At 41.3% G+C, this 26391-nt stretch overlaps 1 protein-coding gene across 7 annotated transcripts in view; it reads right to left on the bottom strand.

The window, feature by feature from the left end:
* Positions 1 to 26391, bottom strand: part of MYO18A (myosin XVIIIA) — a 2129602-nt gene that overhangs the window by 1075824 nt on the left and 1027387 nt on the right. For all 7 annotated transcript variants that reach the window (XM_044054445.1, XM_044054444.1, XM_044054446.1 and 4 more), the window contains one exon: positions 17106 to 17169. In XM_044054445.1, coding sequence (XP_043910380.1) covers positions 17106 to 17169 — 64 coding nt within the window. The remainder of the gene's footprint in view (positions 1 to 17105; positions 17170 to 26391) is intronic.

The raw sequence follows: 26391 nt of genomic DNA on the forward strand, positions 1-26391 counted from the left end.
TTGCCCCATCCTGAAAAAGAGAAGACAAGAAAAGCAAAATATCAAGAATAAGGGCTGAAAAAGGATCTAGATTTAGTTGTCTGTCCCAAATGGAAAACCTTCTCCATTTACTGGAATATACCTTCTGCGCAGATGGTTTTTGAGAAGCCAAAATAATGTCCTTCACCAGGAAAAGAAGCCTGGACTGCGAAAGAATTAATGGAACTGGAGAAACCATGCGGTTAGATGAAGGGGCCAGAGATTCGGAAGTGGAAGCCCCCAAGGATGGGAAAGAAGATCTGGAGTGGAATCTAGTATCCAAGGAGAATACTGGAGATGAGACCTTAGGAAGGAGAACCACGCCTGACAAGGCCAGAAAGGGGCAATGAGGATCTTCAGACGAAGAGCTTTCTGAAGGAGTTTAGAAATCAAGGGAATGGGAGGATAAGTATAGAGGAGACCCGGAGGCCAAACATGGACTAAAGCATCCCTGGGGTGACTCCCCTGCTGGGGGGATCAGGACAAAGTAATTACTGCATTTGTGGTTGCCTGGGGAGGCAAAGATCACAGCAAGGCTGACCCCAATGGCTGAAGGTTTGTCTTGCCAATGGTGGATTCAGGGACCACTTGTGAGGACTCAAGATGGACCTGCTGAGTCTGTCACCTAGCACGTTGTAAATCCTGGGAATGTGAGTTGCAAGAAGAAAGCACCTGGAGAACATCACCCATTCCCACACTCTCATGACCTCTCTGCACAGAGGATAAGACTGTGTTCCCCCTTGCTTGTTGATGTACCAAACAGACATGTTTTCCGTCTAAATTGCTATGGTCCTCAGAGGAAGGCATTCCTGAAAGGCTTGCAACATGAGAAGGACTGTTCTCATCTCTAGGATATTTATGTGCAATTTGGTCTCTGCGGAAGACCATGTGCCTTGAACTGCCCTGAAAATGGCCTCCAACCCTAACAGGGAGGCGTCTGTGGTCATGGTGGCCTTGGGCAGGGGGAAGACAAAATGACCTACCCAGATACAGATCAGGAGTGTAAAGACACCAAGTAAGAGGATTCCTGCACACCTGGGTCAATTTTATGGTCATGGACATGGGTTGAGACAGACTGGACCACTGGAATGTCAGGGTCCACTGGAGAACTCTCATGTGATACCTGGCAAGAGGAACTAACTGAATTGCAGCTGCCACTGAACCTAAAGTTTGGAGGATCAAATGAGCCAACAGGCATGATAGATCCAAGCAAGAGAGAGAGACCCAATCTCGAATTAGCTGCACCTTGTGGGAATTCAGTGCTGTAGTCTCTGATACCATATCCAGTTGGACCCCAATTTACTCCAGATTTTGGCATGGCAATAGAATGGATTTGAGAAGATTCACCATGATGCCTACAGACTGGAAAAGACTGAGGACATATCTGGTGGCCAGGGATAGTTGATGCCTCATGGAAGCCATGAGGAGCCAATCGTCCAGGTACAGAAAAACTGGAAACCTTGCAGTCGGAAATGAGCCACCACCACTGCTATACATTTGGTAAAAACCCAGTGGGCTGTAATGAGTTAAAAGGCAGTGCTCTGAACTGATAATGGCTGGCCCCAACTGAAAGCATGTCTCCTGGAGCTCCTGTTAAACTTTACATGATAGTACGCATCCTTGATATCCACTGAGCACATCCAATCATCCTTGCACAGTAGAGGCAGGATGGACTGAACAGTGACCATCCAGAACCTGGACTTTTTTACAGACAGATTTAGCTCGCTGAGGTCCAAAATGGGGCACAGGTCCCCAGCCTTCTTTGGCATGAAAAAGAAGTGAGAATAAGTTTCAGGCCCTCGTTGTCCTGTTGGGACCTCCTGGATGGCGCTTTTTTTGAAGAAGGTCTTGAACCTCAAGATAGGCCAACTCCCTTTGGCGGAGTGGAACATCTGGGAGAAATTTTTGAATTGGGGGGGCTGGGAAAAGGGAATAGAATAACCCCTGGAAATAATTTTTAGCACCCACTGATCGGAGGTGAGACTTGTCCAGGCTACTGGGTGAAGGGAGAGTCTACCTCAGACTGCCTCCAGGGCAGGACAGTCGCGCAGCATCTCCGGAACGCTGAAAGGGCCTCCCCAAGAAGGGTTCTCAGGATTACTGATTCTGTGGACCCCCTCTGAACCCTGGGATGGCATCTGCCATTGAATCCCCTGCCCCGACTTGTGGAAGAGGATTCTTGGGGAACATCCTGAAGGGAAGGCTGAGTCCTCCAGAACCAAAGTTTCTTACTTCCTCTTTGGGTCTTAGTAAAGGAATGATGGGGAGTAGAAAACCTGATTCTACTGCGGAAAAAGTCTTGCCTTCCTGTTCATTGTGGGTTAAGGTATCCTTAACAGATGGTCCAAACAAGGTGGATCCTTCAAAGGAGGCATTAATGAAAGATGAAAAATAAAACCAAAGCAGCACTGGATGAAGAGCCTCTTAATGAAAGATGCCTTAAAGGGTTCTGCAAACCCACAAAGGCAAAGTCCAGACATGCAGTCGAATAGCAATACTGGTGCCTGCCACTCGAGAGGTGCCCACCGCAGTATTGGAGATCAACCTCATTGAAGCATTAGCCAAAGAGGTTAGAGTAGAAAACCTTGGAGAGGTCAGTTTGAGACTCTCTGGAGGCAACAACTCTGACAGGGAAGTGGTAAGTTCCGAAACCAAATCCCTCTGAAGCTGGGTAAAATGGGCCAAGTAATTAGCTGCTCTCAGTCCAAAGGTAGGCTGAGGAAACACACGCTTTCCGAAACGGTTGATCACCTGGCACACCGTTTTGGGGGATGGACCGAGGAGCTTTGCTCAGCCAGCTTTTTCTTAGTAGCAGCTGTCACCACAATGGCATTGATGGGATCACCTTTACTTCAAAATGTTCTATCCTTGGGAGGACTGAGGAATTTGTCGGCTTTTTTGGACACAGGCTCCACTGTGTCTGGCTCCTTCCAAGCCCTGCTGGCCATAAGGTCTACAAGCTCATCAGCAAGGGGGGAAACCTAGGTAGAGGATGGGCCCATCCCAAAGGCTTTCAGGAACATGGATTCATCCAAAGACAGGGTTGGGGAAGACCAACCGCTTCTTTGTTTGAGAATTTCAAAGATGTCCCTGAATGACACTTCCTTAGGCGGAAGTCTGGGATGGACCCATCTCCCTCCTCAAAATCCACGTCCTCAGTTAGGGACTCTGGGGGAGTCCAGGTGCCTCCTCTTACATGTTCTCTTCCAAGGGGCTTTTTCCATGGTGGGCTAAGGGGAGGACTCAGAAGAGAAGACAGGTACTCCAAGTGGGGCAGTGCCCGCCTGAAAGCATGAACAAGAGGGCTGATCCTGGAAGGATGATGAGGCCTCAGCACCCAAACCTGAGAGAGGCTGGAGGGGAACTAGAGAAGGAGGAGAGGTAAATACTAAACTTGAGAAGGTCCTCTCTACCACCAAGAAAGTCCACAGGCTGGATGATGCTCCTCTCCCTTCCCACCAACCGGAGCTCACCTAGGAAGGGAGAAGAGACCCTGACACAGCAATGAAGCCCCCTAATGATACCAGTCATGAGTTGTCCAGCAATGAAGCCCCCAAGGAAAGGGAACAATCCCAAAAATCCAGACCCAAACCCACCCCCAGGGAACCTGCACCGACTTCTCAGAGACAAGACACAGCCTGGTCTGAGGGCAGAGGAGCAGAACCAGCCAGAGACTCTGAAAGTGTCAAGAAGTGGGGAATAAACCACACCATTAGCCCCTCTCTAGAAAACATCTGGTCCTGACATTCCAAAGCTGGATGGATGGGAGAAGGAGAATGGAGTCCTGCTGATGGGATGGTCTCCTGGCCACCTGGGCCAGGGATGGCAGCAAGTCCAACTGGATTTTGGCTTTGAGTTAACTCCTCATCATCCTATCCATATCCAAGGGAAGGAGACTTCTGGAGGATCTGGACATAGCTGGCGAGTGGCCAAATCTAGCTGGGGATCTGACCTTGGAGCCCATCGCCTTATGGTCCCGAGAAGGGGATCTGCTCTGACTCGGATCTGATTTTTTAGATGGTCTGGAAGGAGAACTCTCAATAATAATTGGGTTTAACAAAACTGTTGGATCTGGCAGCCTAATGGGATCTGAAGATTTAGAAGGTATGCAGGACAGATCCGATAGACAGGTCAGATCCGGGACGTCTGCACCTTCTCTGATCCGAAGGCCTCTACTCCGACGAAGCCTTGGATCAGAGGGCCTGATCCGCGGCTCTCAGAGTGGTGGATCTCTGATCCAAAGCTGAAGAGGCGGGGCTTGGAATACAGAGATCTGGGATCAGAGACCTAGGCTTCTTTGAAAGAGACAAAGAAGAAGACCCCCCCCCCCCCGAGGGAGGCATTTTCTTCTGTTCCTGAGAGGGCTTGGAGAAAGAATCTGGGGACAGAGGACCACCTTGAGCCAAACCCTTCAACAACAACTTACTGCGGTGCTGCATAAGGGCCCTGGAGTTGAATGCGGCACAAATGTCGCATTCAACCTCCAGGTGTGCCGACTCCAAGCAATACAGACACTCCTCATGCGAGTCGGAATAGGTCAGCTTCCGACCGCACGAGGAGCATCTTTTAAAACCAGAGGGTTTCTCAGCCATCATCCCCCACACACACACACACACACACACACACACACACACACACACACACACACACACACACACAAAGCGTAGAAAACTAAATCAGAAAAAAAAAACAAAGGAAAGGATAGAGGAGAATTTTTTTTTTACTGCCTTAAAGGAGTAACGGGGATAAAGGGGCGGGAAACAGTAGACACCCAAGAGAACAGAGGGATTGTCAACTAAATTTAAGTACTTAACTACCGGAAGGGGAGGTAAACTAATTACCAGTAGAGATATATAGATATAATTCAAGAAAGGTGGGAAAAAAAACAATAGTCACTTATCTATTATGAGACAGCCTGAGTTTGGATCACGCCTGAAGTGTTTCAGCGGCTAATGTGATCTGAAGGTTAGAAGGTAGCAAAGGATTATGGGAGAGAAGGAGCTTAAGCTCTGGATCTTCTGAGAAGTTGCCAGCTCAGATCTGAGGTCAGATCCAAGACCCATCTGTGATGAATGATGATACAAATAGCATCAGATCTTTATATACTTCACCAGGTTTGGGGACCAGTGCAATGACACTATTCAATTCATGTAGTGATTCTTCTAGGACACCAATTTTGGGCATTTTCTGCACCTCTTTCGCAACTGCTTGGCATTACATTCTGGTATTCAGCAGGGCTTCAAATTTACTTTCTCACCATGCAAAGTTTCTAAGTTCTGCTGAATTAGATAAACTGTTTCTGTCAATTCATCTATTTTGACTCAAGGACATGTTGATGGTGGCTTAACAATTGCAAATGCACTTACTACAGAAACTTTGGTTTCTCTGCAAGGTTTCAAAACATTTGGGTGTTGTTAACTATTCCAGTATCCCTTTTCCTAGTTGACTGACCATACAATTTACTAAACTTACTTTTTCCACAATTTCAAAAGGTCCTTAACTCTTTGCAAGGAGCTTGTTTTTCATCAGTGGGTACTAAAACGGGTACTCTGTCTCAGTTTGAATTCCCTGAGATGAGATATTTTGTTACATGCTCTCTATTCTGACTTCTGTTTTCTCTCTATATGTACTTTTATTAAGGACATTAGAAATTCTTATGGTCTTGCAGGTCTGCAAAATGCTCTAGTAAACTTTTTAAAGCAGTATCCCCCCCCCCATGTTTCTTTTGCAATATCTAACAAGCCTCAGGGATGTGTTTAAATGACATGAACCTAGCTGAAGTTTGTGGTACTTCCCTTACAGCAAAGAGAAGAAACAGAATCAGCTGGTCCCAGTTTCTTCCATCAACGTCTATAGCCTTTTTTTTACTCATCCAATGTTTTCACTTAATTTTAAACACAGAACAATTCACAAATGCAAGAAAAGAGGTTGGGAGGGTGGCCTAATGGTTAAGGTGTTTGCCTTATAAACACAAGGTACAGGGTTTGAATCTCAAAGGGGATAATTGACTATGCTTAAAATGGCTCGCAAGGGCAGTTAGCCTAGTACTAACCTATGAACTATTTCTAGTTTACTTAAGTGTTATGTATTTTGCTGCTGTAACACACCCGTAGTCTAAATTTGCAAATTGTTTAAATTTCAGTATGGACACTATAAAGTTACCAGTTTTCAACTCAACCATGTGTTTATCAAATTTTCTTTCACAGGAAGGGTTCTCATTTTCCAACTCACAGTTCATTTAAATGAAACCAAACCTCCCCAGTAGACTTTTAATGAGCATGCCATTCATACAACTGTACTTCTTGTACAGTCACAGGGAAATTGGAAGCAACAAATAAATATTCCTGGGTCAAAAGATGTGCATCATTACTTTTGAACTGTTTCAGAAGCACCATACCACTGAACTTCTAGCTTGGGAACCATTGCAGTTTGCACCCTGTTTAAGTTTTAGTTTAGAATGTGTAGTGCAGTCACCATTTTCCATTGCATACACTTCAGAACTGACTAACTTATTTTCTCAGAAAGCCTGTGCAACACCCTTTCTCAGCACTCTTTTCCACCACACAAATTTCCAATATTTTTACATCAGTTACTGCTTCACTTGTTTACTTTCTGAAATTTTCAACAGATTTCTCAAATTAACAAGTAATCTGAAACCACAGTGAATCAGTAGTGGAAGCATTCAAAGTGACACCAGAAACCTGCATGGGAATTTATTCAAAAGATTATCAACATACTAATTGCAGATATGTCTGTATTTAAGGAGAACCAGATATAGATACATCAATCATGATTGTAGCTGTGAAGGACTTTGTAGCTTGATGGTAACAAATAGGATATTATAAAGCAGACTTGTTAAAAGTGTGGATGGAGACTTTAGCTAGAATAGGAGGAATACTTGAGTGATTAGGAAGAGGAAAATGAAATGCATGTAGTAAACGAGGCAATAAGTAAAATCAAGTAATAGGCTTAAGCACGTTCTCTTTACATTATTGTAAATATATTTAACTGTGATAATTTACTGGTGATTGTGTACTTTCAGAAGTAGCTGAATTCCTTGATATTTAAGTGACTTTAATTTCTGTTTTTTTCACCCCTGTTCAATAGGCTAATCAATACAAATGAACCTTGGAATGAACTCACTACAGGTGAAACGCAGGCTTTTGTAGAACATGGCTGAAGAGTACAGGCAGAAGATCAATATTCTGCCTGTGCATTCAGACACGTCTACACAAAAAGAATCATGGCACTAGTATGGAAACCAAACAGCATCTCTATAAAAATGTTGTACAATGCTCTTAGGGAAAACGCTCAGCAGGAAAAGCATGTACATAACGACAGAAATGTGCACAGTATAAATTTAACAATAATATTAACAGGAAAGTTAGTCTATGTCATAGTATCGCAAGATGCAGTTCCCTTTGCATTGACAGAAGACACACAGAAGAAAGAAGTAAACCAAATAGATGTTTTTTTCAAAATACTTGCTGTATTTAAATTTCTATTACATCAATACAGGAAGGACCAAGGACATACATAAAAAAGGAATAAGAGTACAAGGAATCAAAATAAAAGACCAAATAAATCCAGCCACTTTATAAGACCTGTCTGTGCATAAAGTACAACTGTGCAAGTACACTTATCACACCAGTATATGTTTAAACAGATCACTGATCCAGTAGCCTTAGCTATATGGGACATCTTGGCAAAGATCTGGCCACAACTAACTTCCAAAGCTTTAGGTTTCCTCCCATGCTCCCTAGTCATTGCTCTGCACTGGAAATGCAGAATAAAACCAGTGGCTAGTACGCCAAAATTTCAGAGTTTTCTTGCTTCAGAAGAGAGGGATGCTAGCATACCTTCTCAACTGTACACATTTTTGCAGAATGTCCAGATTTTTTGCCTCATATTTTTGGTCAGTTTTTCATAAAATATGTAGTTTTGTGGCAAACCATTAAAGACTGAAGTTAGGAAATAATGACAGACATTTTAGTTTCAGACTTCATAACTTTCAGAAAATTCATGCTAATGCAAAACCATTATTCTCAACTTTCTAAGTTTGAAAGAGCAATATTTAAAATTTGTCCCTATTTTTGGGCCTTTGTTCCACTTTTATTTATGGATTTGTCCAGATTTTCTGAGCTAAGAGGTTCCGAGATATGGATCATAGGATCATAGGATCATAGGTTAGTACTAAGCTAACTGCCCTTGCGAGCCATTTTAAGCCTAGCCATTTATCCCTTGTGAGACTCAAACCCTGCACCTTGTGTTTGTGAGGCAAACACCTTAACCATTAGGCCACCCTCCCAATGGACGCTAGAACCCTGCCAGATAGAACATGAAAAATAAAAAAAATCCCAAATCCTGGCAAAAACAGCAAAAATATGGAGATGGAGGGAAAAGCTACATTAACACTGCTCAATTTGAACATCTACTGTTATGGTAAGTTTACTTACACAAAAGAGCTATGTTCATCATTAAATCACTGCTGCAGTAGCCTTAGCTAAATGGGAAGAATACCAAAGCATACAAAATAAGAAAGGTGGAAGATAGATCAGTGCCAAAATCTCTTGGAGAACAGTTATAGCAAAGCCTGCTCTAGACATAGAGAAGGATTCTAGTTTGTACTGCTTCGTAAAGGTGTTTACAGATGACCAAGTTGTTCCTTTTGCTATATCTGTACAGCCCACCCCTTTCCAAAATGCCACACAAGTACCCAGAGCCCTGGTAGTACTGTTCTGGTGAGAATAACAAAAGGGAACACAGCATGGGAGAACAATTTTGTTTTACAGTTTGCTTAGATATTGGACGTCCCTGCTGGATGTCTCTTCTTCTTACCTTCATATGAAACAACCAGTTGATTCGAAATCCTGAAGGCTTTTATTCTGTCAGTGCAGCGTTTTAGTTTCCTCTGTACATTCAGAGTATGTAGAATTCCTTCTCCCTTATTTTAGGCTCTGAGAAGAAAACAGGAAGATTTATAGCTTGGCTAAATGTAAACTCTGAAACAACCTTAGGTATAAAGGAAAGATTTGTACTCAAAGTAATATCTTTATGAAAAATGATAAGTGGATGACTCACACTAAGAACTTGTAACTCAGATGCTCTTCTTGCAGAAGTCAGAGCAATGAATAACATTGTTTTCCAAGATAAGAACTTCAAATCAGTCTCATGAACAGGTTCAAAAGGAAACAGTGTAAGTTTTCCTAGCACAAAATTAAGATCTCAAGAAGGAGCCGCCTGTTTTCTAGGTGGATGTATATGTAAAACCCCTTTTATAAACGGTTTCACTTGAAGTATAAAAGAAAGGGGAGATTAAAGGGCAGATAAGCAAATATGGCCAATAGATGAATCTTGACAGAAAAATAAGACAGGCCAGAGGACACTAAATCACAAATACTGAAAAATCACAGGAGTCTGAGCTTTAAAAGGATCTTAGACTGGCACACACTAGAAAATCTTTTCCAGTTACCCATCTATGATTTTCTACTAGCAGGTTTCTTTGCTTCCTTTAATACCTGCTGCATGTCCTCATAAATAAGGTACCTTAAAGGTGTTAGAATTCTATCATCCAGACAGTTAACTGAGGATGTTGAAGGCTGAAGTGTATCAAACTCCCCATGCCCTGTACAAGACTATTCTGTGAGGAAGCATGTGGTAATTGCACATGGCCATTTTCAAAATAATGAAGAACCACTACTGCAGGGGTCAAAAGAGGGTCATCCTGAATCTTTAGAAGAACTCTGGTTATAACAGGAAGGGGCAGAAAAACATGGGAATGAGAAAGCCTCCGTCTTCCAGACCTGTTTGATGGAAGTCCTGTAAAAGAATTTGCTTAATTGCCTGTTTTGATTGGAAGCAAACAAGATCTACCTGGGGACTTCCCCACAGATGGATCAATCCTTACAGGATACCCCAAGGGTGAAACCTCTATTCATGATGGTCTGTCCTGGCCCTGTTCAACTTGTCTGCCACAGCTTTTTGTTCTCACAGAATTTATGTAGCCTGAAGTGACAAATTTGAACTGAGTTGTTGGATCTCAGGCTCTCATAGCTAGCCTGCACATGGGATAAGGGACCCGGGTTCCCCCTTGTTTATTTATGTACCACATCACTATGGTGCCGTTGTGATTGCTAACAGAGGGTCAGAAGTCCAAAGGTGATTCAGAGATTTGAGAGCATTTATTACAACAGTCACTGCTTGATATATATACGCTTTAAATTGTCTTGTTTGTTCAAGAGACCCTGAACTTTCACTCCCTTGGACACAACTCCCTAAGCAAAGTGTGAAGCATCTGTTTTCACAGTCCAGGTTAGGGCTGTCAGGGAAAAAGACAGACCTAAGTTGAGGCACAACTGATTTAACTGCCAGTTTAACTGCCTTTTCACAAATCCTAGCACTGGAATTTGAAATGACAGAGGGTGCTGGTGCTGTGTCCGAACTGATTCGACAAACCACTAGAACTTTCTCGTGTGAAATCTGGCCAAGAGTACCGTGAGGTTCATGGCCATGAATCCTAGAATTTTATATATTCTCTGGAGATGCCAGAGACTGGTTTGAAAATATCAGAAATTGTTCACTTCACTGTAGCTCTCCACTTTGTCTCAAGAAAGAAAAGGCATTATAAGAGTTGTATTTATAAGACATCCTAGAGATACTACCTTGTGAGATGGAATGAGAGAAGACTTCTCGCTGCTCATCTGAAATCACAAACCAAGAACCAGCACAAAACTTGAAGCAAAGGCCAATTCTAGACAAAACCCCAACCTTGCGTAAAAAAAGAAGTTATGTTCTTACCATAACGTTCCATGTGAGTTGTTCATCTCGCCTTTGTTCTTACACACGGGTTTGGAGCCGATCCCTCGGCTCCGAGTCGGCCACATTCCAAGCTCTGTGTCTAAGAGAAGCTCGACCAATTTTTTGTCCAATGCAATGAACTCATTGACATGTTAGGTCTTGTGAATATATCCACCTGATTTACTAGAGAATTCTTTGAATGACATTTGTATTAAAAGAGAGAAGGATATTATAGTACCACTTCTGAACTACAGCAAGGAGGTGAGCTCCATGGATGTCTACCAAAAAGATGGTACTTTAGAGAAAAAGGACTTTAAATGTTCCTTCGTTACTAGATTTACAGTGGATTATCAATTTTTATCTAACATTTTGAACAAGAATTGGCACATTTTCCATGATTTTGATGGGATTATTGAAAAATGAGGTCCAAGACCATGCATAGTCTATAGGAGAGGGTTCACTTTTAAACAGTTGTAAGAAAATAACGGTATCAGTCCTTTACAGGGAGGGCCTTTGGGTATGAAAAGATGTGGGTTTTGTTCCCAATGTTCTTTAGTGAAACAAACAGACAAGGTCAAAATTAACAACACCTTGATAAAGCTAACAGGGAAATTCACTTGTAACACACTGGGGGTAGTATATGCTGCTTTATGTGAAGAATGTACTGTTTTTTATATAGGGAAAACCAAAAGAAAGTTTAAGGAGAGAATGTATGAGCATGCTAGGGACATAAAAAAACGGAACACTAACGGTGCTTTATTTCGACACAGAGAACCACCCATCCCATAGTTTCAAATTTGTCATTATTGAAAAATATTTCAGGATCCTAGGGGTGGACCATGGGAGAACAAATTGGATTTTAGAGAGCTTTGTTGGCAAATTAAGCTAAATGCATTAACCAAACCTGGTTTGAATGATGGCATTAGTATAACCAGTTATTTGAAATTACGTTCTTACAAGGTTTAGAACAAAATGTTAGTATTTAGAGATAGGTTTTTAAAAATTAAGTTTATATGTATATACTGTGGTTTATATGTTTTAATTATAGTTATTACGGTCATATATTATTGTTACTAATTTATATTAGTGTGCTTTTATTTGGACATTTAATATGACTGGGTTTTCATTGCGTCATTTCATCACATGATTTGATTGTATGAGGTATTTAAACATGTGTTTTTTTTAAATATGGCTGTATTCTGAAGAAGTCTTTGATACACACTGACAAAAGCGCTAAATAAAGCTGTGTTTTATGCAAGGTTGGGGTCCTGTCTGCCTTTGCTTCAAGTTTTGTGCTCATCTGAAATCCCAGGCTAAGAAACAGGCTTCCTATACAGAGAGCCGTGAAAATCTGTGAAGGAATCTGCAAACATCAGGCAACTGTCTTAGTAAGGGAAAATGTAAATGCCCTGTAGCCTGCAATTCATGAAGTTGTAGATAAACCAATGAGCAAAACAGCCTGGCATGTGCTGTTGGGTGAAATTGTGATAGTAAGCATCTTAACTCCTATGTTACTAGAAAATGCAAAAAAAGAATTGAGGTATAAACAGAGACTATAAAGAAAGCATCTTGAATTTTGGAACAAAAAAAAAAACTTTTCTTCTTTGTCTCTAGAAAAATTCTTGAATAAAATCCTTTCTGTCTTTGATGTGGAGGAACAGGTTCGCTTACCCCCTGAGAGAGCGTCAAATCCAGAACAAGAGGAAAAAGGCCAGTCTGACTGGGTGGATGCGGAGGGATTACTTGAAACTGAAGCAGGGACACCCATTACCAGTTGTAACCTTTTAGAATGATTTTCAAACTCCAATTGTCTGAAGGTATGTGGAGCTCTAAACTGAGGGAAAGATTTATAGGACTGTCGGGGTGAGATGGGAGGATTCTTGAGGGTCATACAGTCATTCTAATTTCTTAGACTGTTTTCTGTTATGGGGCTCATCCATTATTTGAATTTCCCTACCACTGCTTTTTTTTGTTTTTGTCATTTGCCTGAGCCTTGTTGGGAATGCTTGCTCTGCATACTTAAAGGGGAACTGTCTGAAAAGTTCCCATTACATTTTAGAAAGAAAGGCTGAAAATATGGCTATCTACCTGAATTACATTTCCCCTTTCATCAAACCCGTTAAGGACCTCCATACAGGATGGATCAAATAACATTTCTTTATCCAGGGAAGCACATAAAATCTTTGATAAAAATTTGAAACTGAAACCAAGCAAATCTTTTCAAGACAGCACCACTGGTAGCTGCTCTGGAAACAAAATCAGCAGTGTCATAAGCATGTTTCAAATGTTTTATTATCTTTGACATAAAAGACACTACAAACAAAAAATAGAAACTTTAGACTCTGAGGCAGGGAGATCAGCAATTCAATTCCTTAAATTATAAGGAGCCAGAAAAAACAAACATATGACTGACCACTTACAACTCTGAAGGCCAGACTGGCAGAAAAATAAACTTTTTTTTGTTACCCAAACTAATCCAAAACCTTTCCCTATTTGCCAGAAGGGGTAAGGCAAACTGCTGAAAGAAGTCTTGTAGAAGCTGACTGACAAGGAAATTACTGCAGAATTTGCCCTGGAGTTAGAAAAAAAAAACCTATGGTATTTTATAAAACTTACCAGACTTTTTAGGAGAAGATGGCCGACTGTCGGGGAAGATATAGGCTGCCAAAAAGGCATCATCTAATGTTGCTAATCCAGGAGGAACACTTGCAAGATGAGGAAGATCTAACTGTAATAAAACATATCATCTTTGCTAAGATCCAGACGTTTTTTTTTTTCCCCACTGAAAAAAAATTCCCTCATTTTGGCAACAATAACAGAAAATGGTCATTCTTTAGAAGGGGAAGATGGCGAAAAATTATCTTCAAAGTTATAATCTCCACTCTGTACTGACAGAATATGAGAAATACAGTGCCAGTCTAAATTGTGTCCCTCAGACTAGGAATCAGTATCTGATAGTTTAAAAAAATATTTTACTCTCCTTCTTTAGAGGAAAATCATCATTCAAAGACTGACACGCTGTCAACAGCCCGTTTGCTAAACCCAGTCAGTTATCTGCTTTAGAACAGGAATAATGTCTAGATTTAAGCTTTCTTTTCCTAACAAAGCTCCCAGAAAAACAAATACTCAAAACAGTGTACCTACTCCAAGGAAGGGATTCCTCAATACCATACATGGAGGAAATGGAGTCCCAGACTGAAACTTCTAAGTACCCGGTACTTTTCCTGAAGCTTGCAAGGGTGGTTCTCCCTTTCCCAGCAAAGGTAACAGCCACAGAGGAAGTGCCAGACTCCTAGTCCATAATGGCAACTTGAGAAGAAACACCAGAGGGATCAGGAGAAAAGGATGAGCAGTCCAAGGAACAACTGAATGGCTGCAATGGTTGAAGACCAAGCACTCCCAGGTAACTTTTTTTTCTTCTTGGGACTCGGATAGGGACGGACGGACTTAACTGGACCCTAGTCCATGTCCTAACCCCAAAAGGAGTCTCACAGTTGGACAGCAGAATCAAGACAAGTTGGTAATACCTCCTGACAAAAAAGGTAATTTCTGAAATAAAATTATACAGTAACAAGTACCAAACATACCTGCCCTAGCCCATTACAAAAAAGTAATGCATAAACAGTACATTTTTTCTCATAAAAATGAACCAAAAGTTAGGGAATCTCCACAGGGACTCAGAATTGGCTTATGAATTACAGAATAAATAAGAGTCAGCCAGTTAGAGCAAACAGTAACAGCATTACAGGCAGACGTTCATTTACATCACTTATGACCCTTGAACATGGGCTCATCCAAAGAAACACAGAAAAGCATTATGTTATGCCAAGAACAACTGATAAGCGGTTAGGTGAAGCTTATAAGGGTTGATCATAAATAGTGACAGAAAAATAAACTTTTCTGGTAAAAAATCCCAAAGACCACCCTGCAAAGTAAAAGTTTAAGACCCACACAAAAATCATGATGTAAATGTCTGAAATTTTAAAATAAACAAGTTTAAACAGGAATTCTCTCAGAGAAATTTAACAGTCAAATGTTGCACTGAGGTAAAAAGTTACATGACAAAGCAGTCAAAAGACAAACATGCCCTAAAACAAATTAATTTATAGTAAATAAAATACTTTTTTTTAAATAAATGTGTGGAAGATAATCCCCAGTGAGGAAATTATCTGCCCAGCTTTGAAGAAGCATTGGCTGACTATTGATTGTTCAAAGTCCAAAGAGCAGGTCTCTTTTCTGGGGGAAAGAAAAAAATTTTGGTGCTCAAGCCATTGGTTTTATCATACAATTTACGCAGAGCAGTAGCTAGTGTGTGTGAAAACAGCACTAAAGCTCTAGAGGATGTCCAGATAGTCCAGTCCCTGGTAGAGCGTCCCATAAAGATAAGACTACTCCAGCGGTGATCTAATGATAAACTTCTCTGTATATGACAATGTTAAGTTGAGGTAATAAATGGTTGAACACGAATTATTTGCATATGAACCAGAAATGCAAACTGTAAAAAGAAATGCTGAGACTACAAGCAAAATTCCAGATTCAGAAATTAAATATTGCAGCTTGGTGACAGATGAGCTGCAACACTTTAATTAAAACCAAACGTATAATTCAGAAAGCTGTCTCATGAATAATTAAGTAGCCAGCTTATAGTTTAGCATGGTGCTTCCTCTGTGAACTGCAGGCTTTCCTTGGCAACCTGACTCTGCAGTGTTGTCAGGCTGGGTGGGGGCCTACACTGAAGCCATTCAGCATATTATCAAATAGGTCCTTTGCTCTTTAATTTTTTTTTTTTTTTTTTATTTCTATAACTTGTAAAAGGCTTTGTGGCTATAGCAACAAAACTGCTGTATTTTACAAGCACTGTGTACACAAAAAAAGACCAGTAGATGTGGATTGTGTTCAAAGATGTGCCATACAGACAGCTCATTCTTGCAAATATCCTTTTATGAATTTCTTGCTGTGACCACCTAGGTCTCAGCATAATTTTCTCTGAGACAACTTTCTAGATCATGACTGGATATCTTCTTCCCTTGCCCTTAGCTGCAACTCGCTCTTTATTCCTTGTGAATAAACATAAGGGCTCCAGAAGTGGTTCCTGCATACACTTCTCTTTTCTTCATCTACTCAGGCCCGGTTTCAGTCACAAGAAAATTGACATACGGATAACTAGAATACAGATTTATCTATACATGAACAGAAATAAACACTATAAAATAACTTTTTATTTCCTTGTAAGCTCCAGATTAAAGCCTCAAAGAGTTTGAAGGCTACGTTATTTTAATTAGTAGTTATTTAGTCTCTGAAAAGCATCACATATTTTTTTCCTCTTTTGATTCAACTGTGCATAGGACCAGCAAGCCTTTTGTCTCTACCTGCCATGTCATATGCTGACATCACTGCGCACTGCACATTGTCAGAAGAAGAGCTGCTGAGAACAAATACTGGAAAAAAACAAATGTGATGATGGGTTCCTTCTCACCCGCCTTCCTGACACTTGAGTAACTGCCATCTGATACCTAGTTCCACCTACTGCCTATGGAGAGCACAACAGGTTCTTGTAGTAAAAGGAGAGGAGCCTGGACTTTTGTAGATGCAAAAAGGAGGAAATGGAGTCCCAGACAAACTTCTAAGCACTCATGATGGGGAAGTTAAATGAAACAAATCCAATCCAATCAAATACCTCTGACAACAAAAGGGAAAGAGGGAGAAAGACATGCTCTTTTTCAGCAGCAAGAATACACAAATTAACCACTAATACCTCCCATTATTCCAGTCTAAGGAACTGCTGCAGTGCACAATGGTTTGGAGAAAAAAATAACATACCTCCCCATTTCAGAAACCACATTCTTCTGGGAAACTTGGCTCTTTCCCATGGAACCTATTTTTTTGATTCAGTTCAGAGTGCAAATAAAACTGCCACTGCCACTTTCACACTAACTCGAGTATTTAGATCAGCACACTGACAAAACTACCCCAAGCTGTGATGCTCTTGTGACACCTGATGCAAGTATAGGAGACAGCAGTCAGACAATTTATTAAACATCTTATCTAATGCTCTTTGGAACTGCTCAATGTTCGTGTGGTAGTAAGAAAATACCCGCTTATCACAAAAATTGAAAACAATCACCAAGCAGCTATTATACAAAATATTATTTGTATGAGCAAATTAGCATCCTCATAAAAGCCCACTGTGGTTTTTCTATTTAATTTCACCAAAGGGTGCTAAAAGCAGTTCTACATCAGTAAACCAATAACGCTGAAGTGCTTCCAGCTCTTAAACTCTGATTAGTTACCTTGGACAGTGGAGCGATGCCGAATACATTATTCTCCGCCAAGTGGTTAAAGTGAAGCTCGGTTCTGAGAGAAGGAAAAGAATCCATGAATTACACATTATACATGGAGTCAGCCAGTCATAGCAAACTGTAACAGCATAATATGCAGACATTCATTTACATCATTTATGACCCTTGAAAATGTTTTTCCTTTGAAACCTGACTCAATCAATTACACAAAGACCTCATCCAAAGAAACAGAAAGACATTACGTTAGTTTGCAGAGTGCCTATTAATAAAAGCCTCATGGCTGCAACAAATATTAAGACATAAATAACTCGGCAAATATCACTATGTGCAAATATGCTCAATATAAACTAACAAAGGACAGGAATATAAAAAAATGGGATTTATAGGAATACTAAAATTTCTGCAGCACTCAAGTTTCATTATGCAGTACAATATTAAGCCATATATCTCTAACCAACTGAAAAGCACGATACACATTTGTAATGATATACAGAATAAACTTTGCTACTGCACTTCTGAGCAACAATCAAAGAAAAGAGTGGAAAAGGTTTTGACATTGAGAAGTGTATATTATAAACTGTGCAATACCTAAATGTTAAATCTTTGGATTGTTTTGTACTGCGCAGTATGAATGACATGAAGCTAACCGCTCCACACACAGACAAGGAAATCTGTAGTTCTCCATGCCAAGTACTGTCCCACAACCTTATAGGCAAGTAATCCTACTGATGGCTGTAGCTGCTATAAAGAGTGCTATAAAACTGTTTTCCACTGTCTTTATTGCAAAGAGGAAGACAAACAGTATCAGAGAACCTGTCTGATAAGGTTACTACCTCTGTCTTTGTTTCTGCACAACAGTACTGATCTAGGCAAATGTCATGTGGGGGGGGGGGGTGTTCTTAAAAAAAGTACAGTTGTGTACACTTACCATAAATTTAGATGTTCGAGTGTATTCACTGTTGCAGTCATTACATTTGGGTTATCTGCTTGCAGTAGCCCTCAGTCGGCCTGATTGTAGTCTTGGGTCTTGCATCGGTTGTTGTCCCGTCCCTTCTTCCATGACGTCAGGGGTATAAAACATGCAGCTGAAGTCATTACATCAGTTTTTCTTGCCCTAGATGTCAGGTGCCCGCCTAAAGGGAAGCAATTAAATCTATCATACAAGGATATACCTCCAACAAAAAAGCAAATACACCAAAAAGCTTTTTGAGCATAGTAAGTGAGAGTAAAGGTACAGCCAAAAGAAGAAAGGGGACTGGAGGGAGGGTAACCAGGACTGCAACAGTGAATACATGCAAACATCTACATTTATGGTAAGTGTACACAACTGTACTATGTTCTTCATGTTTCACTGTTGCAGTCATTACATTTGGGTAGATTCCCAAAGCTAAGGTTGGGAGGAGGAATTTAAATAGAATTAGGACCAGCTATAAGGCCCTGCAAGACTGCAGTGACAAAACCGGCTCTGGATTTAGAGAAAATTGGCAAATGATAATGCTTGGTGAAAGTATGTACAGAACTTCAGGTAGCAGCTTCTAGGGTCTCCCTTGCAGGGATGCCCCTGAGAAAGGCTGTAGAGGTAGATGCAGCCCTGGTTGAATGGGGTCTGATGCCCTGTGGGATAGGTTTTCCATGGTGTGTACAGCAGAAATTAATAAAGTGGCCTATCCATTTTGAAATGGTTTGCTTTGAAATAGCTTTCCCCTCTGTCCATGCAGCAAATGCCACCAGCAGTTGTTCAGATTTCCTTTGAGGTTTAGTCCTGTCCAAGTAGAATTTAAGTTGTATGTGCACATCTAAGGAGTGCAGTATCCGTCCCCCTTTGTTCTGTGGGTTAGGAAAGAAGGTAGGCAAATGAATGGACTGATTAAGAGCCACACTGGATACCACCTTGGGCATGAAGGAGGGACTGGTTCTGAGGGGCACCCTGTCTGCATGAAAGATGATGAAAGGCTCCACTGCCATAAGGGCCTGTAACTCAGACACCCTTCTTGCAGAAGAGATTGCTAAAAGGAAAGCTGTTTTCCAGGAAAGGAATTTTAAATCTGCAGTAGCAGCTGGCTCGAAAGGAGGAAGAGTGAGTTTCTCCAAGACAAAGTTAAGGTCCCAGGCTGGAGTTGGAGCTCTCCTCTGTGGCTTATATTTTTGGCCTCTCTGAGGAACTGCTTGAGTAGTGGGTGAGAGAAGAGGGGAGGGCACTGTGCTATAATAAGCTGAAATGGCTGAGGCATGAATTTTGATGGAGGAAAAGGACAAGCCCTTATGAAGCAACTCAGTCACATATTATAGAATCTGAGGTAAATTGGGCACTGCTGCGCTCATCCCTTGAGATTGGTTCCACGTACAAAATCTTTTCCATTTTGCAGCATAGGATTTTCTAGTACTAGGCCTCCTAGCCTCTAGAATGATATCCATCACTGATTTACTGAGGGGTGGTAAAGGAGAGATTAGGTAATTAGCCAGGCTGCTAGGTTCAGGGTTTGCAGCTGAGGGTGCAGAATCTGGTTCTCCTGCTGAGACAACAGGGAAGGAGTCTGAGGCAGGTGCCATGGGGCCAAGCATGACACACTGCGCAGGAGGGGGTACCAGTGTTGGCGTGGCCAGTCTGGTGCAATTAAAATCGTCCTTGGCTTGTCCTGTTTGATTTTTAGTAGTCCCTTGGATAGCAGAGGCAGAAGAGGAAAGGCATAAACAGATAGGTTTTTCCATCTGAAGAACAGAGCATCCACTTTCCAAGCTTGTTTGTGGGGAATCCTTGTGCGAAATTTGTCCAATTGATGGTTCTGGGGGGAGGCAAACAGGTCTATATCTGGGCTACCTCATTTGCTTGTCAACATGTTGAAAATCCTAGGTTCCAGTTTCCACTCCTGTGGGTCCATGAGGTTTCTGCTTAGTCCATCTGCCAGTGCATTTAGTATTCCTGGCAGGAATTGAGCTTGCAGATTCACTTGGTAGCTCAAGGCTGTGTTCCACAATGCCATGGCTAGTCTGCAGACGGGGTAAGAGTGTGTACCCCCTGCTTGTTTATGTACCACATGACCGTGGTGTTGTCCATCTTTACCATTAGTTGTCCTGGAAGAATGTGGTCCTTGAAGGCTGTCAGAGCATTCTGTACAGCTAACATTTCCTTTTGATTTATGTGTAGGTGCATTTAACTTGGGTTCCATTTGCCCTGAATGCACTTCCCTGCCAGGTGCGCCCCCCCATGCATAGTCTGATGCGTCTGTTGTTAAGGTTTGGGCGGCAGGGGGTAGAGTGAATGGTAGTCCCTTGTTTTGGTGGCAGACCTCTGCCCACCAAAGGAACTCTAGGCGTAGGCAAGGTATGATAGGAATCATAGCTTCTAGATCCTGTGAATGTTGACACCATAGGCTTTTGAGATACCATTGCAGTTTCCTCATATGCAGCCTTGCATATGGAATTAGAATAATGCAGGAGGCCATGAACCCCAAGGCTTGCAGTATTTGCCTTGCAGATAACTGGGTTTTTGTGGCCACTTGTTTGAAGTAGGTTGTAAAATGAGTCAGTTTCTCTGGAGTGAGGAAAGCCATCTGGGAAGTTGTACTCAAGCTTGCTCCCAGGAATATAATTTGTTAACAAGGGTACCAGGTGTGATTTCTTTTCATTTATGGTGTACCCCAGACAAGTCAGTACCCTTTGAACAAAGGCCAGATGATTCAAAAGTATGTCATGGCTTTCTGCCTGAATTAGACAATCGTCCAGGTATGGATATATTTGAATATTTCTTTGCCTGCAGAATGCCATGACTGGAGCTAGGCACTTTGTGAATACCCTGGGCGCAGCAGATAAGCCAAAGGGCAGTGCAGAGAACTGATAGTGCATGTAGCCTGCTTTGAAGCGTAGGTATCTTCTGCAAGACTCCCTGATAGGGATGTGCAGGTATGCTTCTTTTAAGTCTAATGTTGCCAACAATGCATCTTTGCCTAGCATAGGAAGCAGCTGGTGAAGAGTTAGCATCTTGAATTTCGGAATCACCAGAAAGGTATTTAGAGTAGAAAGATCCAGGATAGGACGCCATGTATTGCCTTTTCTGGGTATCAGAAAAAGTCTCAAATAGAAACCTTGTCCCTTTTCCTCTTCTGGTACCAACTGAATAGCCCTCATGCTTAAGAGAGAGTACTTGATTTTGGGCTTCTGCCCACTGATTTGGGGGTAGATCTGGCCACCCGCTTGGTGTTGGTAAGGTGTGGAAGTGAAATCTGTATCCTCGGGACACTATATTTAAAACCCATTTGTCCTGGGTAATGAGTTCCCAGTTTTTTGCCTGCAGACCAATCTTTCTGCCTAAAGGAGCATTCAGTTGGGAAGTACTTGGAAGTTTTAAAAGCAAGTCATTGAGACAGTTTTCCATGGGGGGGGGGGGGGGGAGTCTTACTACTCCCAGATTTGGGTGTGGAAACCCCCCACTGCTTAGTCTTGTGTGTCCCCTGGGACTAAAACCTGGGGTTTCTACTGTGTCTGGGTTTGGCTTGAGAAGACTTGGAAGGGGCTGGAAAGGACCAATTGTTAGAGGGCCAGTGCCTACTAAATCTAGGAGGCTGAACTTGTAAGAAATATTTAACAGTTTGCATAGATTTAGCTTTATCTTCCATCTTTTTAAGAACTTCCTCAGTCTTGTTGCCAAACAGGCGGTCCTGATTTAAGGGAGCATCCAACAATTTAGCTTTAACATGATCAGGCAAAGATTGCTCCTTCAGCCAAGCATGCCTTCTGAGCACAGACCCAGTAACAGCAGCCCTGCAAGAGGCCTCTAATGAATCAAATCCACATTGCAAAGTGTGTTTTCCATCCTGTTCAGCAGAATGCATTAAATCCAGTAATTCTTCATTTTCCGCACAGTCAGGAATCAACATCATTTTCTGTTTAAGCAATCCAATAACATGTTGCTGAATCTTTAACATATGAAACTGGCAGTTTAAAGCCCTAATGGCCAAGATTGCAGAAGTGTAAACCTTCTTACCCCATCTATCCAACGAGTCTCTCAGAAGGAGTAGGATTTTTAGCATTAGAAGCCTTAATGTCCTTGGGTCCCTGTAAAATAGTCTCTCGATCTGCAATAGGATTTTTAAAAAGGAACTTGTGTGAATCAGGAACCCTGTAATATCGGTCAGGTTTTCTGGGAGCAGAAGGCAAAGAATCAGGGGCCAAACTATATTCCAAATAAGCATCATCAACAATGTCTAGTACAGGAGGAATAGCTAAAGGCCTATGCTGAGGCAGGAGTAAGAAATCCCTAATTCTCTTTTTTGAATCAAAAAAATCCTGGCTTTCCCAGTGGAAATGCTCCCTCAGAGTATGTAAGGTTTCACCAAAAGTAAAATCTTCTGAAGGGGAAACAGAGGGAATAGAGTCCTCTGCATCAGAATCCTCATAAGTAGATAAGGGCAAATCCAGATCATCAGAAGAATCAGAAAAATCAGAATCCTGGTCAGAAGATTCATAAACAACTTCAGTCCTAGGTCTCTTAGAAGGGGGGAGGTTGGCTTCCCCTGATTAGAGTTATAAGATCTTCAGCCATTCTTATTTGTTTTTTAGGCATAGAGGCCTGAACATGCGGCCTGGGCGTCAGTTTTTTAGGCATGGTTCGAGATTTAGGCCTAAATGAAGAAGGAGGCGTCTGTTTAATATGCAAGTCCGTAGGCCTGAATACACCCTCAGAAGCCGGTGCATGCACAGCGGCTCCAGACCCATCCAAGGTAGAGAGACATCCGCAGGTTCCACAGTTGAAGCATCTTGCGGCATACCGGACTCCGAATGGGTCTCAGTAGAGGCCTGTGAATAAGTAGCTGGCATCAGGGGCTGCGAAAGCACCTCACTGAGTACCGGCGAACTGGTGACTGGCTTAGGAGAAGTGTCGTCGGCAGTTTTGGACCTCGGCTGCCTGTCTCTGTCTTTATCTTTGCATTTTTTCAAAATCCCGGTAGTCGGATGGCTAACAGACAACATTTCTGGATAATTAAACCGAGAACCGAAATATTTAGAGGCAAAAATATACCGACGACAGATAGTGCGCTGATTAAATAAAGCACAAAACCGACAGCAAGGTACATCGTGGTCAGGGCCTAGGCAAGAAATACAGTACAAATGAAAATCTTTATGAGGTATTTGCTTTCCACAAGTAATGCAATTAACTTTTACTGACATCTGTAAGGAGCAAGAAAAAGTTTCCCCAACGGGATACTTAGCTTTAGTTGAAGACTTCGGTTCTGAACCTCAAAAATGAAAATTTCTGGAATCGGCCGACCGACACTTGCGAACTGCTTCTGCTTCGGGCACCGCATGGCAAGAAAGACTGATGTAATGGCGTCGGCTGCATGTTTTATACCCCTGACGACCTGACGTCATGGAAGGAGGGACAGCAACTGACGCAGGACCCAAGACTTTGTTAATCAGGCGAACTGAGGGCTACTGCAAGCAGATAACCTAAATGTAATGACTGCAACAGTGAACCACGAAGAACATCGGCAAATGTCTTGATATTTTACAAGAAAAAAATATTTTCTGACTTTTCTCCAAGTGTCACAGAAAGCTCGGATACTTCATTTAATTCATCTAAACATCATATAAAATAGTCTAAACAACCAATATTGCATTTCACAAAGTCTTTATTTTGGTAATGAGAAAAATAATTATTTTTCATTTGAAGTTGGCATTGTTTGTCCTGCACAGAAAGCCCCACTCTAGAATCTATAAAGATGCTAGCCCTAATAGATGACCATATATTTTGTATACTGATTCACTTGTGTTATTTTCTATAACAGTTTTATAGAAAGTAGCACTAGTCTTACACACAGAACTACTGATTTGTCATTCTCAAAGATTATGGCTTTGATGAAGTGCTCTATGGTCCGTTGTTGCCCTCATAGTGCTAAATGGTCAATAAATCACTACACAGCTGTTTGTTCTCGTTTTTAGCACAAGAATAGGTCTATGAAACTAAAATAAAACTTATGTTTTAAAATGTAATGTCCTCAAAATGTAAAGTCATTTATGAAAATGAACAAGTAAGCTCTATGCAGTACAGCTACTAAAAGACATCAGTAATACCAACACAAAAACAATAAATGTCAAATAAAAGAAGCTGAAGGACTTCACATTTGGTTGAAATACTTTAATCCATTTATATGACATGTAACAAACTATTTCAAAGAACTATAAATAAATATACAGACCACCAATAATAAAGTGCAAAGACAATTGTTGGCAGCTATTTTTAAACCTCTACAATTTTCTATGACTAAATCAATCAGTGAATTTTAAATGTGCATTAAAAAGAAGACAATTACAGCACTAATTAGTTGCTTTTAGGTACAAGTTACTGAAAAGCATGTGCTGGTTTCCCTGACGTTGGCACTAATTGATTTTATTTATAAAAATAGGAGGTTTTGATGTAATCCTAGTAATTTTTCCGAAGCAAATGCTATGCACAATCTGAGCTGTGAAGATGAACAGTTAAGTTAGATAGCCCCTCTAATAATATAGTTCAATACCAAAACCAAATTCTACAATTAATTAGCTTAATATTCATCTGACATGGCAGCATAAATAGACATTTTCTTTGTATAATAATTAATTTTGGTGAAAAATCACCACAGGATAAAAATGAATCCACTCTCAGAATACCAGACAACAATAAGTAGTAGTGGCAGCCATGCAGGAAAGGCATTCATTCATTTTGTAGCAAATACAACACACCCCTCAAATCCTTTGTAGTTTAACAATCCATTCAATCATCCTGAACTAGAGCTAGATCTCACACACCAGACCATCACCCTTAGCTAACAACTTAAAGTACCAGAAATTATGGAGGTGCATGTGCAGTGCTTGCAAAATGGTGGTTTCCCTCATCGGTCCTTAGGGTGCATATGTAAGGTACCTTGGAAGATGGTGATTTTCCTTGCTGTTGTGAGTAACAATATAAGAGTTTCAATCAAAAGTGATTCTAGGTACTGCTGTACAAAGCTTGGTGAATGTTATGATCTAAGCTGTTCTGGACAAGACAGAAAAAAAATTGATTATACTTCATGGGGGAGAAAGTGAAGCCATATGAAAGGCAGAATCCCAGCACATTACTGACCGTAACAGTAAATCAGTGATTAGCAGGTTTCCACTTACAGATGCTGCTGTTGTACTTGAAAACATTATGCATGACTTCAGGCTGGTAACTGACCAGTTATACACATACACAGAGTCCACTGATGCTGATGACATCAATCCCGCCTACTAGCCATTACACACTACATACCCCTCCCACATACACGATCTAACTAATACCTTCCCCCCAACACACCTCTACCCTATCAAGATTTCCTTCTCGTAGGTAATACTCACTTCACCTCCCCCTACTTCTACCTTCTAAATGAAATAAACACATCTATTCTACTACATACTTACTCCTTCAAACTATCTCTCTAACTACTGTAACTTCTATAGTTTTGGCGCAATTACTGTACCATCCTCTGCCTCCCCATTTACCTCTTTATTAACCCTAAAAACACTCCATCTTAAGAGTTTGAACTTTCTATAAACTCGACAATTATACACAGCTCTCACCTCTATACTTCTGCATCTTATATGACATGATTCTTACCCTCTTCTCAACTCCCTTTCTTCTACTCTTATACTATCTTTCCTCATATCACACACAAATAAATCCACTATGCCATCCTCCTACCTAAATTCATAACACCCCAGCCTCTCATCCCAATACCTATTCTCAATCACACCCTCTATCTGGGTTTATTATACACTCCTCTATCTTCCCAATTACAACCTCCTCCCTTCCCTAAATCAAAATCCCCCCTGCACCCCAGTCACCCCTAGAACTAAGCCAAAATACCACTTTTATCACTTTTTTCACCAAACCACAACTATTACTTCAAACACTTTGCTCCTTTCAGGTGACATTCATCCTAATCCAGGACCGAATACCCACCCCTTCATAAATAACCTAACCACACATCCTATTACTCTTCAGCCCAACATACCTGCTAAGCATTTAACAATAATATACTCAATGAATATCCATAGCATTCTCAAAAAAGTAAGTGAATTTCCTGCTTGGGTGGCACAACACTCCCCATATATAATAACCCTCACTGAAACTTGGCTCAAACCTCCCATCTCGGACAAAGAATTCCTGCCCAGCACCCTACATCTTCACAGACCTAATAAAAAAGGTGGTGAAGTTGGTATAATTTAGTCTAACCACCTCACATGTCCCCCTATTCAACCATCCACCTTCATTTCACCCTGT

This window comes from Protopterus annectens, chromosome 13.part0, assembly GCF_019279795.1.
Source record: "Protopterus annectens isolate FY-2018-M chromosome 13.part0, PAN1.0, whole genome shotgun sequence".
NCBI lineage: Eukaryota > Metazoa > Chordata > Ceratodontiformes > Protopteridae > Protopterus > Protopterus annectens.